The sequence below is a fragment of the Lissotriton vulgaris genome, chromosome 3_1 (assembly GCF_964263255.1).
Source record: "Lissotriton vulgaris chromosome 3_1, aLisVul1.2, whole genome shotgun sequence".
NCBI classification, from domain to species: Eukaryota; Metazoa; Chordata; class Amphibia; order Caudata; family Salamandridae; genus Lissotriton; species Lissotriton vulgaris.
The window spans coordinates 426,736,742-426,750,558 of record NC_141689.1 but is presented as its reverse complement, the minus strand read 5'-3'; the positions used below and the strand labels follow the sequence as shown (position 1 = coordinate 426,750,558).

The following is a 13,817-nucleotide window of genomic DNA, read 5'->3' as shown; positions in this document are numbered from 1 at the left end:
ACGATATTTTGCTTTATTGCAGCTTCAGTTTCCCGCTCTTTGCTTCCAGTCTCTGCAGAAGTCCCCTGAGGTCTACAAGGATTTTGAGTTAAGCTGTTGGGAACCGTACAGAGTGCTCGTTACTCAGTTTCATTCACTAGTGCGCATGAACCTCCCAAGTCTCTCTCATGGGATTACAACCACACTTAGGTTGCTGTTGCCTCAACAGAATGACGTATCCGTCTCAAATACATTGGTGTTAGTCTTTTTCTTGCTACTATGCATGACCGCTTGCCCGTCCCCCCCGCCAAGCTCCCGCCCCCCTAAATGTGAGCCATGCCGGCCGCGCCTGTATGCAAGCACAGGTGACAAAGTCTTGACACATTTGAAGCATGAGCAGCCAAGATACAATAACATGCACCATACAATTCAAAATGTGGTGGTTCAATAAAACTTAGTACAACCTACCAAAAGTAGTTAATCCTCTTGTAAATCAGGTTATTTGCCTTTCTCTTCCCACCCGTTAATTACATAATAGTTCATAAAACGAAATTTGATACCTTCCACATGAGCCGCACTGACCGATTTCCATACGGAGGACCAGAATCAATAGCTCTCCAAAGGTCCACCTTTGATGAAGGCGCTGGAGAAAGGCAAAAAATATAACAAATCAAGAAAATGCCTTTTGAGAAGACGATTTATTTTCCAATTGAAATAATACGTTTTCATTAGTGTCTGAGTTTGAAGTAACCCATGTATGAAATGCCTTAACACTTTTGTTGTTGCATTTAGTATCTGAGTTTTATACTTTTCCTTTCACAATTGCTCGTGCCAAGTTCGATTATCATTACCTCAAACTCCCATTACTCTGCAAAGTATAATCAGAAGTGAAACAATGAAAGACGTGATTTATAACGATTTCCTGATGAGGCTAGTTGGTCGATTAGTTTTGGGAAATGATTAACAGCATTAGGTGAAGACTGGCATTACAAGTTGTTTATATCAATATGTATGCTTAAATATACTCAAGACAGACCGAAAACGAATATAGCAATCAACATTAGCAAGAGTACAATATTTAATAAGATTCTAGACCATGCATTACATTGTGTTTAGTATTTGGAAATGGTGGTTTAAAAATGCAGAAGGCAATATAAAATGCCTGAAAGTTAAAGTTTGAGAGATGGAGGGTTTTAAAAAGTCGTCTGGTGGAGTCAAGAGAATATGTAATCTGAAAGGACTGTCCCAATCAAAGAGACAATCAAATGGAAAATCAATAATTTTGTACTTGACAGGATGCCCAATGTTCAAGTGTATTATCAAAAAATTAGTTTCTGACAGAGACGACTAGCTGCAGATTCCTCACCTTTTGTATATTCCCCAGCCATCAGACAGGACGTGGAAACCTATACCTACATGCTTTGAGATTAAGCTGCAACAGGTGAACTCCTTTGACTTTCCTCCACACTTGGCTGTTGTTATTTTGACAGCCAGGAATCCCTCGACAAAAATTGGATACACCTGTTGTTGGGACACATTTGTGGCTGGGTGTAGAACTGGGCAGATGGTCCCACTCCAGGCCAAGTTTTCAGATGTTTTGTTTGTTTCTTCCCTAGCTTAGCAAGAGCTGGCTGTGGGCACAGTTAAAGGGTATCTTTCATCTCTCTCTCTGCTGTTTTGTAGTTGCAGTGTCAGCCCTCATTGTATAAGTATCCAGTTGTCATGCGATTTTTTAAAGGGTTACCACATTTGTTTCCTCCCTCTCCTTTCATCATGCCACAATGGGACCCTACCTTGGTCTTCACTTTTCTGATGTGCATTCCATTTAAGCCACTTCACAGCTGTTTCTTGTGGCTCCTCACACTGAAGACAGTGTTCCTAGTTGCCATAACATCTGCATGGCATGTGAGTGAGCTAGAGGCTCTCGGGGGCAGATTTACTACTTCTGGCGCATCTCTGCTAATCAGCAGGGATGCACCAGAAGAGTTACGACTCATCTGCCCACCTGTGCGCCACCACTGATGTGCTGCATTTAGGGCTCGGGCTGGACTGTTCCCATGAGGCAAAGGGTCATATGGCCATGTCTGAACTGGGGTGGTGTGGTGAGCAAAAAAACGATGGATTTAGGCCCAGATCTCTGTACTGGGGTGAATGTATGACATTGTTCTGCATTCTGTCCATCAATTGTTGTTTTTGCATTTGTCACCCCAAGTGGAATGGGTATGCTCAGACATGAGTCCCATGCTCTCCACACCACTGGAGTCAAGCTATCCTGGCTGAAGACGGCTGATAGCCAGAAACCGGTCCTTGGATGCTTGATTCCGGTCCAGGAAAGACATGGCTTGGCAGTTCGGGCTGGACTGTTCCCATGAAGCACAGGGTCAAGGCTGATTTGCATATGGCCATAACTGAACTGGGGTTGTGTGGTGAGCAAAAAAACAATGGATTTAGGCCCAGATCTCTGTACTAGGGTGAATGTATGACATTGTTCTGCATTCTGTCAATCAATTGTTGTTTTTGTATTTGTCACCCCGAGTGGGATGTAATGTAATGTAATGTAAGGGAATTGTGTATAGTGCTAAACTGTCACCCAAAGAGTATCCTGGCGCTTAGATTGACCGAGCAGCAGGGGCAACGAAGGAGAAACAGGACAAGATCTAGGCTCTCGGAAACAGATTGGTTTTCAGCCTCTTCCTAAAACTGGACAGAGTATTAAGTTGCCTAAGCTCTAAAGGGAGAGCATTCCACAGTCTAGAAGCAGTAAAAGCAAAGGATCTGCCACCCATACGTGTTTTCTTGATTTTTGGGACACTGATCAAGTATGCTGAGGAAGAGCGAAGGGCTCGGGTGGGCACGTACCAGGTAAATTTTCTCTGGAGCACTCCCGGTCCAATCCCATGCACTACCCTATGTACAATACAAAGAGCCTTAAATTGTATCTGCTGTACAACCAGCAGCCAATGGAGGTCCCTGAGGGCCATGGAAGAAGATTCTCTCCAAGGCCGATTCAATGCAAGTTTTGCAGCCATAGATTGTATTCTCTGCAATTTCTTAAGTAAGGAGGCCTGAGCATCCAGGAGCAGAGCATTACAATAGTCGATTCTGCTCAAGACTATGCTCTGGACCACCTGAGCTCTAGCGCCCGAGGGCAGAAACGGAAGAATCTTGTGCAAGGCCCGTAAAAGGGACATACAGGTGCCAACCATTTTGTTCACCTGGGAGTCCAATTGGGGATTACTATCCATCAGTACTCCAAAGTTGCGTACTGTATTAGCCGTTACCAAAGGTGTATTGGAGGAGGCAGGCCAGAAATTTGTGGGAAGGGGACTTTGAATACTACCTGCCGAGCAACATAGTACCTCAGTTTTGCTTTCGTTAAAATGTAGAGAGTTCCATTTCAGCCAAACTCCCACTTGATGCAGACAGTTATAGAACTTTTCCCTGGACACTACATTATGGCCCTCAAAAGTGAAGACAAGTTGAGTGTCGTCAGCATAGTTAATAACATTGATTCCAAAGGTTCTTATTAAGGAGATGAGGGGACGAAGATAGAGATTGAATAAAATGGGGCCGATAGCCGAGCCCTGAGGAACCCCTTGTTTAACCTCTCTGTATTGAGAAGAAAAAGGGGACAAAGTCACTGCCTGCTGCCCTCAAAAGTGAAGACAAGTTGAGTGGTGGAAGTGGATCAGCAACTGCGCGGACGAACTCGCCCCACTGAGGACCCCGCCCAGCAGACCCGGCAGCAAGAAGGCCCCATGGTTCACCGACGAACTCAAGAGCTCCAAGAAGAACTGCCGAGTCCTTGAGAAAGCCTGGAGAAGAGAACCAACACCGGACAACATGACCACCCTCAAGCTTGCCACCCGGAAACACCACCAGCTGCTCTGCGCCACCAAGAAAACTGCCTTCAAGGACCGGCTGGACAACAACGCACACAACAGCAAGGAACTCTTCAACATCGTGAAAGAGCTCTCCAACCCCAACGCCGGAAACAACGACATCACCCCTTCGCAAGAACTCTGCAACTCCCTCGCCTCCTACTTCCACAACAAGATCGCGGACATACACGACAGCTTCAGCACCCAACCGACGAACGCCACGACTGACACGACCGAACCAACGCCCCCCACCACCACCCTACGCGCCTGGACCCACATCAGCACCGAAGACACCGTCCGCATGATGAACTCCATCCACTCCGGATCTCCGACCGACCCTTGCCCTCACCACATCTTCAACAAAGCCGACGATGTCATCGCACCCCACCTACGGGACATTATCAACACCTCCTTCACCACCGCCACCTTCCCAGAGAGCTGGAAGCATGCCGAACTCAGCCCTCTACTCAAGAAACCAACAGCGGACCCCACCGAACTCAAGAATTACCGTCCCATCTCGCTGCTCCCGTTTCCGGCCAAAGTCATCGAGAAGACCGTCAACAAGCAGCTGACCACCTTCCTCGAGACGAATGGATCCCTCGACCCCTCGCAGTCGGGCTTCCGGGCCAACCACAGCACCGAGACCGCCCTCATCGCTGCCACCGATGACATTCGAGCCCTGATGGACAACGGAGAAACAGCGGCCCTCATCCTCCTAGACCTCTCCGCGGCCTTCGACACCGTCTGCCACCGCACCCTAGTGCAGCGCCTCAGCAACGTCGGAATCCAGGAGAAGGCACTGGAATGGATCGTCTCCTTCCTCAGCGGAAGGACACAGAGAGTCCGCCTACCACCGTACAAGTCAGAGGCCACCGAACTCATCTGCGGCGTACCCCAAGGTTCCTCGCTGAGCCCAACCCTCTTCAACGTCTACATGAGCCCCCTCGCGACCATCGCACGCCAACACAACCTTAACATCATCTCCTACGCCGACGACACCCAGCTGATCCTCTCCCTCACCAACGACCCCGCCGCCGCCAGAGCCAACCTTCACGAAGGAATGAAAGAGGTAGCCGAGTGGATGTCGACCAGCCGCCTGAAGCTGAACTCGGACAAGACGGAAGTCCTCATCCTGGGATCCTCGCCCTCCGCCTGGGACGACTCCTGGTGGCCCCCCACCCTGGGCACCGCACCCAAACCGACAGACCACGCACGCAACCTGGGCTTCATCCTGGACTCCTCCCTCTCCATGACCAGGCAAGTCAACGCTGTATCCTCGTCGTGCTTCAACATCCTGCGCATGCTACGGAAGATCTTCCGGTGGATCAACCACCGAGACCAGGAAGACGGTCACCCAGGCCCTCGTCCCCAGCCGACTGGACTACGGCAACGCCCTCTACGCCGGAACCACCGCCAAGCTCCAGAAGAGACTCCAACGGATCCAGAACGCCTCCGCCAGACTCATCCTCAACGTCCCACGACACAGCCACATCTCCGAACACCTGAGAGACCTGCACTGGCTCCCGGTCAACAAGAGAATCACCTTCCGTCTCCTCACCCACGCTCACAAAGCCCTTCACGACCAAGGCCCGAGCTACCTCAACAACCGCATCAACCACTACGCTCCCAAACGACAACTCCGATCAGCCAGTCACGCCCTCGCCGCCGTCCCCCGCATCCGAAGAGCGACGACAGGAGGAAGGTCCTTCTCCTACCTGGCCGCCAAGACCTGGAACTCCCTCCCGACCGACCTGCGCCTGACCCAAGACCACCTCGCCTTCAGGAAGAAGCTCAAGACCTGGCTGTTCGAGCAGTAGCAGCACCCCCCCCCCCTAGCGCCTTGAGACCCTCCGGGTAAGTAGTGCGCTCTACAAATGCCTATGATTGATTGATTGATTGAGTGTTGTCTGCATAGTTAATAACATTGATTCCAAAGGTTCTTATTAAGGAGATGAGGGGACGAAGATAGAGATTGAACAAAATGGGGCTGATAGCTGAGCCCTGAGGAACCCCTTGTTTAACTTCTCTGTACTGAGAAGAAAAAGGGGACAAAGTCATTGCCTGTTACCTATTAGAAAGGTACGAGGCTATTCAATCACATGCCCTACCCACCACACCTCCTTCCTCCAATCTTCTATTCAGAATCTGGTGGTCGACCGTATCAAATGCGGCAGACATGTCCAACAGTACCAAGAATACTGTCTGACCACTGTCGGCCCGCATTCATAGGACGTCGAGGACTGCCACCAGGGCTGTTTCGGTCCCATGTGCGGGCGGAATCTAAATTGGACTTCATCCAACAACTGATTATCTTCCACATGTTTGGAAAGGGATTTAGTCACTATCTTTCCAGTATTTTCACCGGGTAGGGTAACAAGGAGATAGGCCTATAGTTGCTCGGAATTAGCAGGTCCAGAGAGGCCTTTTGCAGTAAGGGAGAAACTATTGCCTTCTTCCAACAATCCAGCACTACTGCAGTAGCTAGGGATTGGCTACAAATCTGGTGGAGAAACTGAAAGAGCTCATCTTCAAACAGCTTCCAGAACCTGTGAGGAAGTGGGTCCTTGGGAGAGCCTGAAGAAACTCCAGAGGCAATTACAACAAAGTCTTCACAGGAGGGTAATGGGTTTGCTCAGACGTGAGTCCCATGCTCTCCATGCCACTGGAATCAAGCTATCCTGGCTGATGATGGCGGATAGCCAGAAACTAGGATGCTTGATTCTGGTCCAGGGAAGACATGGCTTGGCAGTTTGGGCTGGACTGTTCCCATGAGGCACAAGGTAAGGGCTGATTTGCATATTGCCATGTCTGAACTGGGGTAGTGTGGTGAGCAAGAAAAACTATGGATTTAGGCCCAGATCTCTGCATTGGGGTGAATGTATGACATTGTTCTGCATTCTGTCCATCAATTGTTGTTTTTGCATTTGTCACCCCGAGTGGGATGGGTATGCTCAGACATGAGTCTCATGCTCGCCACACCACTGAAGTCAAGCTATCCTGGCTGAAGACGGCTGATAGCCAGAAACCGGTCCTAGGATGCTTGATTCCGGTCCAGGAAAGACATGGCTTGGCAGTTCGGGCTGGATTGTTTCCATGAGGCACAGGGTCAAGGCTGATTTGCATATGGCCATAACTGAACTGGGGTTGTGTGGTGAGCAAACCAAACATGGATTTAGGCCCAGATCTCTGTACTGGGGTGAATGTATGACATTGTTCTGCATTCGGTCCATCAATTGTTGTTTTTGCATTTGTCACCGGAGTGGGATGTAATGTAATGTAAGGGAATTATGTATAGCGCTAAACTGTCACCCAAAGATTATCCTGGCGCTTAGATTGACCGAGCAGCAAGGGCAAAGAGGGGGAAACAGGACAAGATCTAGGCTCTCGGAAACAGATTGGTCTTCAGCCTCTTCCTAAAACTGGACAGATAGTAAGTTGCCTAAGCTCTAAAGGGAGAGCATTCCACAGTCTAGAAGCAGTAAAAGCAAAGGATCTGCCCCCCATACGTGTTTTCTTGATTTTTGGGACACTGATCAAGTATGCCGAGGAAGAGCGAAGGGCTCGGGTGGGCACGTACCAGGTACATTTTCTCTGGAGCACTCTGGGTCCAATACCATGCACTACCCTATGTTTTTTTTGGGGTTTTTTTTGTAAGACCTTTATTCACAACAAAAGATGGTTACACAGCCAGGAGCCTACAACCCGGGGGCCGGCTGCGGTAGCTTAGATGACACATTGCAAGAGTAATGTTACACAGCCTTGTGGCCGACAACTAACTGTCCGGCGGCGAATTGCATATAAGTTAGGTTTTGTTTTTTAGATTTTGTTGGTGTACCATAATACACAAAGATTAACAGTTCATAACCCAAACAATGAGACCATCACATAACAGTAGTCAATTCCGGAAAATTCCGAATGTAATATATTACATCTAAACAGAACACATCACCTGTTACCCATTTCCAGTGATTCAATCCTTTACACTCAGAGGCGAAGTCCAACATCATTAGTCCGTATCAGCCTCCAGTGTGCGCACATATGCTGTGAGGTATAACCAGAAGTCCCTTGGCCTGGAACGTAACGGCAGTTCCTCCTCATATGTTAGGAGTTTCTCCCTACAGCTGGACATGTCTTGCAGCCACCTGGATGTGGTTGGCACCTTAGTACTGTGCCAGCATTGTGAAATTTGTCTTTTGGCTAGTAATAGTGCAACCGCACAAAACTTTCGCTTAGCCGATTTAAGTTGTGGTACAATGCCCAGCAAGCAAATACGGATCGTGCAGTCTATCTTGACCCCTATCATGGCAGAAATTTTAGCAATGACTTCTCCCCAGTAATCACGGATCTTGGGGCACCACCAGGACAAATGTGCAAAATCAGCGCCCTCTGCACCACATCTTTTACACCTATCATCATCCTGCATGCCGTATTTGCACATGCGTGCCGGAGTGTAGTACGCCTGGTGAAGGAATTTATAATGTATGATTCTAAGATTGCCATTAGGGGTAAGAATTTGTGTTAGTGTGCATGTTTGTTGCCATTCCTTTTCTGTTAATGCATCCTCCAAAACCGCGTCCCACCTGGATTTAGCCCTCTCTGTGGAGTGTGGTATTTCCGCCTGTGCAGTGGTATATAGCTGTGAGACTAGGTGCGATAAATCTTGGGTTGTAATGATTAACTGTAGTGTGTCCAGACTTGCTGGCTCGTTAGGAAAGGTGGGATATAGTTCCATCATGGCCCACTTTAGCCTGTAATGTGTGAAACAAAACATCTGTGATTTGTTTTGAATGTATGTTAAATCTGCATTATACATAAATTTGCCATCACTGAACAGATCACCCATCCGCTCAATGCCCACCTGTTGCAATAACGACATACCCACTTTTTCGCACGTGACTGACAGGGCAGAGTGATCATGTAAGGGCATATCCGGTGCGTAGAGAGGGGTTTTATGTGCCAGTTGTCCAAGGTCGCGCCACGCCCTAATTGTGGTGTCTATCGTGTTGATGTCTTGATCATGTAGGGGTTGTCTTTTGTGTGATAAAATAGCTGATAGAGGGCCAGGTTTCGCGCCACCTTCTTCAATCACTGTGTGAGTGAGGTATGGCACCAAGTGATACCAATAGGCGGCGTATTGAGCCTGTGCGCATAAGTAGTATAGTTTAAAATCTGGCACCCCGAGTCCTCCTCTGGCACAGGGGAGTGTCAATGTTTGGAGGTCTGTGCGTGCTTGCTTGCCCGCCCATATGAGCTGTAGTACTAGCGACTTTATGCGACGGAATACTTCTCCGGGAGGGGCGATTGGGATGTTGTTAAAGAGGTACAAGAGTTTAGGCAGTATATTCATTTTTACGATCGCGATACGATCCGCCAAGGACAACGGTAGTTGTATCCAGCGTTTTACTTTATCTTCCAGTTTGGAGATCGTAGAACCGTAATTCGAGCGGATCACTACCTCTGGGTCTCTATGGTACAGTACCCCTAAGTACCGTATCGGGTCGGTTTGCCACTCTAATGGATACTCTGTGTCCAGGGGAGTTGTCGTGTCCGTGAGGGGGATAATGTAGGACTTTGACCAATTTATTGTTAAGCCGGAGTGACCACCGAATTTAATATATTCTCTCAGTAGCTGATTCAAATGCTCAGCGGGGTCACAAACGTAGAGCACCATATCATCTGCGTACAGAGATATGTGTAGCGGCCTGGAAGGGAATTGTAGGGCAGATGATTTGTAATTCTGGCGGATTATGCAGGCCAAGGTTTCTAGTGCTAAGGCGAATAGAAGTGGGGATAGTGGGCATCCCTGTCTAGTACCGTATTCTATCGCAAAACTGTCGGATAAATACCCATTCACTCGGACCCTACAACACGGGTTAGTGTAAATTAAGGATACCCATTGAACAAATCTTTTGGGGAATCCCATGCGGTGTAGAATGGCAAACAGGTAGTCCCACTCGATAGAATCAAACGCCTTGGCGGCATCTAGTAGCACCGCCACCGCCTTCGTGTTGGGCTGGAGATAGTGTGATAGGGCAAACAGTGTCCTGGTGTTATGGGACGTGGAACGAGTAGGAACAAACCCCGCCTGGTCAGGTAGTACTAAATTGGTCATTAATGGTGTTAGCTGCACCGCCATAATTTTCGCCAGTATTTTGGAGTCAACATTGATCAGCGAAAGTGGCCTGTAGGAATCGCATTGGGCTGGGTCTTTAGAGGGTTTTAAGAGGGCAATTATTACTGCCTCCCTAAGTGTCGGGGGAAGTTCACCTTGATCAAATGCGGCTCCGTACATTCCGGCCAAATGAGGGGCTAGTATATCTGCATATTGTTTGTAGAATTTGTTTGTGTACCCATCCGGGCCTGGTGCTTTCCCATTTGGCAGTGATTTAATCACACCTGTGATTTCTTCTACTGTAATGGGTGCCGCTAAATATTCCCTTTGACTATCTGAGAGCCACGCTATTGCCACATCCCTGAAATAGCTGTTAATATCATCTATCGACGCAATTGGTTGTGATTTGTATAATGCTCCATAAGATTCCATGAAGCAATGTAGGATGTCAGCGGCTTGTGTCTGTAGTGCGCCATCCCCAGATTTAATACCCAGAATCGCTGTATGACTTCTACCTTCGCAAATTTTGGCCGCCAGTACTCTACCCGGCCTGCCACTCTCCCCATAGGATCTAGCGGAGTGTTTTTTGTCTAGATATTTTATTTCGTCATCGACCAACGTTTGATGTTCCGTGTGTAACTGTCGTAGTTCTCCCAGCAGAGTGATATCACGTGTATCCTCATAAGCCCTCTCCAAATCCCTCATTCGTGTTTCGCAGTGTTTAATTTGTTGACGTATGTCACGAAGTATGCCTACGGTAGTGCTCATGCACACTCCACGTATCGTGGCCTTAAAGGCTTCCCATAATAGACACGGATCATCAACCACGGGTTCGTTTATCTGAAAGTATTCTTTGATAGCGCTGTGAATGGTGTCAGCATAAATTATATCTGTTAGGGCCCGTGAGTTTAATCTCCATTGAAAGGGAGGTGGAGTGTAGGTTGGTATGGCGAGTTTGAGCAGTATGGGGTTGTGGTCTGATAGTGTTCTGGGGAGGACGCTCAAGGCCTGTGTCCAAAGTATTATGTTATCCGTGCCTAACCAGTAGTCCAGGCGCGACCAACTGTTATGACAGGCGGAGATATGTGTAGTGCCCGGTAAGTTGGGGTGTTTGTGTCTCCATATGTCCGTTAATGACAAATCCGTCAGCATGTGTAGGAGTTTAGCTCTAGCGTGTTTGTGCGGTTCAAGGGATTGTGCGGAACGGTCTTTATCGTCCTCCAATGTCACATTCCAGTCGCCCCCGCATATGATGTGTGTATCTGTTAACTGCTGTAGGTGACCCCACAGTTCCTGAAAAAGTTTGGGTGCATCTACATTTGGGCCATATACATTGAGAAATGTTAGTCTTTGCCCACGCAGGGTGCCTGATGCAATAACATACCTGCCATTTGGGTCTTGCGTCACCGTCTGTGTTGTGAAATTCATACCTTTACGTATCAATGTCATCACCCCCCTGGAGTAAGAGGAATATGTGGCAGAGTATATAGATTCAGCCCATCGTTTGCCTATGGATTGATGTGTGTTAGGTGCAACGTGCGTTTCCTGCAGGAATGCAATATCTATATTACATCTGTTTAGGTAGGCGAACACCCGTCGAATTTTCTTGGGTTGCGTTAGACCTCTTACATTCCATGTGAGAAGATTTATGTGTGCACTACCCGTGCCATCTACCCTCTGTGTCATCTGTGAGGTAGGGGTATCCAAACTTGCAGCACTTTACAATCATGCCTAGGGTCGGCTTGCACGTCCATATATGTGACTGTATGCAACCAAGTGACCATCTGTTCCGTTACACACAGCGGAGTGACATATTCTAGAAGATTCGGTCTCAGAACAGTAACAAAACCCTCAACCCCCACCCCCCCCCCCCCCCCCCCCCACCCACTCCAGCAACCCAATCATGCCGAAGCCCTTCACCCTCCCCTATTAGTCCCGAGAACAGTTCGGGTCTTACCACAATTAACATTAGTACAAAACTTGTGTGGGGAATACCCTCGTGGAGGTCCGCTGGGGGCACAACACACCATCCAACTTAATGGATGTGGACGACTCTAATAACGCTGGTTAACTCAAACGTGTCATCAGTGTATGCCCCAGATCCGCCCCGCCCTGCACTTGCATGATCATGACCTTTGAATAGTTATCACAGCGTATCATTACACCACAAAATCGCCTGTGAGCAACAGCAAATGTAGGCTGTACAGAAAAGCAACTGCAGAGTACATGAAGGACGACCTCTCATGCTTCTCTAATTGTGACTCACAGTACCCCAGCACATATATCAACCTGCACATTCTGTCACTCACACCTTAGAATAGCTGGCAGTATCAATGTTCTGACTAGGACATATAGGTGTTCGTGCATTTAGCGGTTAACATTTATCTCCATGTGGTAGTTCTGCAGCACCCTATATGATGCTCCGCTGCGCCCACCACTGACTGTCATTAAGGTTCAGTGTCTCAGCCACGGTGCCGGCAATCATATTAATACAGGTCATGAGGAAAGACGTTTGAGAGGCCGGATTCATGGCCCATCGCTTGAGGCCTGCCACCAGTTAATTTAGTGCTATAGCTACAACAATAGTGTTCATGAGGCACTGCAGTCAGATTAGCATGCATCTCCTGGCATTGTTTTTTAACCCCTGTGGCTGTGAGCATGTCTAGTCTTATGGGTACATCACAGAGGATATCGATCCCATTGGTGGACAGCTTGAGACAACCCCATCATCTCAGCACTATATGCAGCAGTCCATCCTCAGCGGTGCCCATACTGCGGCCCTGATTCAGACTATGTATCTCACTGCCTAATGAACCAATATGTAAAAGAGTGTCAATGAACATAGTAATTGATAAGCAGCAGCAGACAGGATATGTACTGGTACTGAGGCGATGTGGGTTAACGTGGGGCGCCAGCCCATTCTGGCAGTGTCTCATCCAACAGGAACATATATATAACCGCCTCTAGGGCGACAAAGCTTTTCATACTCACACGGGATGTATTTATCACGTCATTGATGTATTCAGTCCGACTCCAGTTGTTGATCGTCTTGCGCATTGGACTTGTACTGCTTCATTATTTTTTTCACAAATTCCTGCGCAGCTTTAGGAGATGCTAGTATCACGGCCTTACCTTCCCACATCACACGCAGCCTGGCAGGGTATAGCATGGAATAATTGACGTGCAGATCCCGGAGCTTGGATTTCACCGCAGTAAATTCCCTCCTAGCCTGTTGTACAGCAACTGTGTGGTCCGGGTAGAATTCCAGGGTGTTACCTTGGTGGGTGATAGTTCCTTTCTCTCGCTCGAGCCTCAAGATGGTATCCCTGTCCCGATAGTTCAGGATCCTTTCCACAATAGGGCGCGGCGACGCTCCTGGTGGCGAAAGGGGCGCAAGGGATCTGTGCGCTCGCTCTACTACAAATATCTGCGATAACAAGTCATCTCCAAAGATGTCCTTGCACAATTTCACTACATATTGCTCCATGCGCCCAGTGTTGGTTGACTCCGGTAGGCCCGTAATGCGCACATTGTTGCGTCTTGAGCGCGCTTCCAATTCCTCCTCCTTTGCTTTTATCACCTCCAGGACCCGCTCCATGTTGGTGCATTTGGTAGTGGTGGTATGTGACTCATCCTCAACTGCTGAGATTTGTGTCTCGGCTGTCTCCAACCTTTCTCCATGCTTCTCCAGTTTGGCCGCCATGCCATCCATCCTGCATGTTAGATTGTCCAGCTTACCATCGATGTCTTGCAGGTTAGTTATTTTCTGCTGTTGTTTTTCAGGCCTTACCATTGTCGAAGATGGCGGCGTCGACAGCGTTGTGTCCCGGGGTGTGGACCTTGTC

General features: G+C 48.3%; 1 protein-coding gene across 1 annotated transcript in view; it reads right to left on the bottom strand.

The window, feature by feature from the left end:
• Positions 1 to 13,817, bottom strand: part of IL31RA (interleukin 31 receptor A) — an 883,863-nt gene that overhangs the window by 296,298 nt on the left and 573,748 nt on the right. The window contains exon 8 of the mRNA XM_086960638.1: positions 540 to 622. Within this exon, the coding sequence (XP_086816764.1) occupies positions 540 to 622 (83 nt within the window). The remainder of the gene's footprint in view (positions 1 to 539; positions 623 to 13,817) is intronic.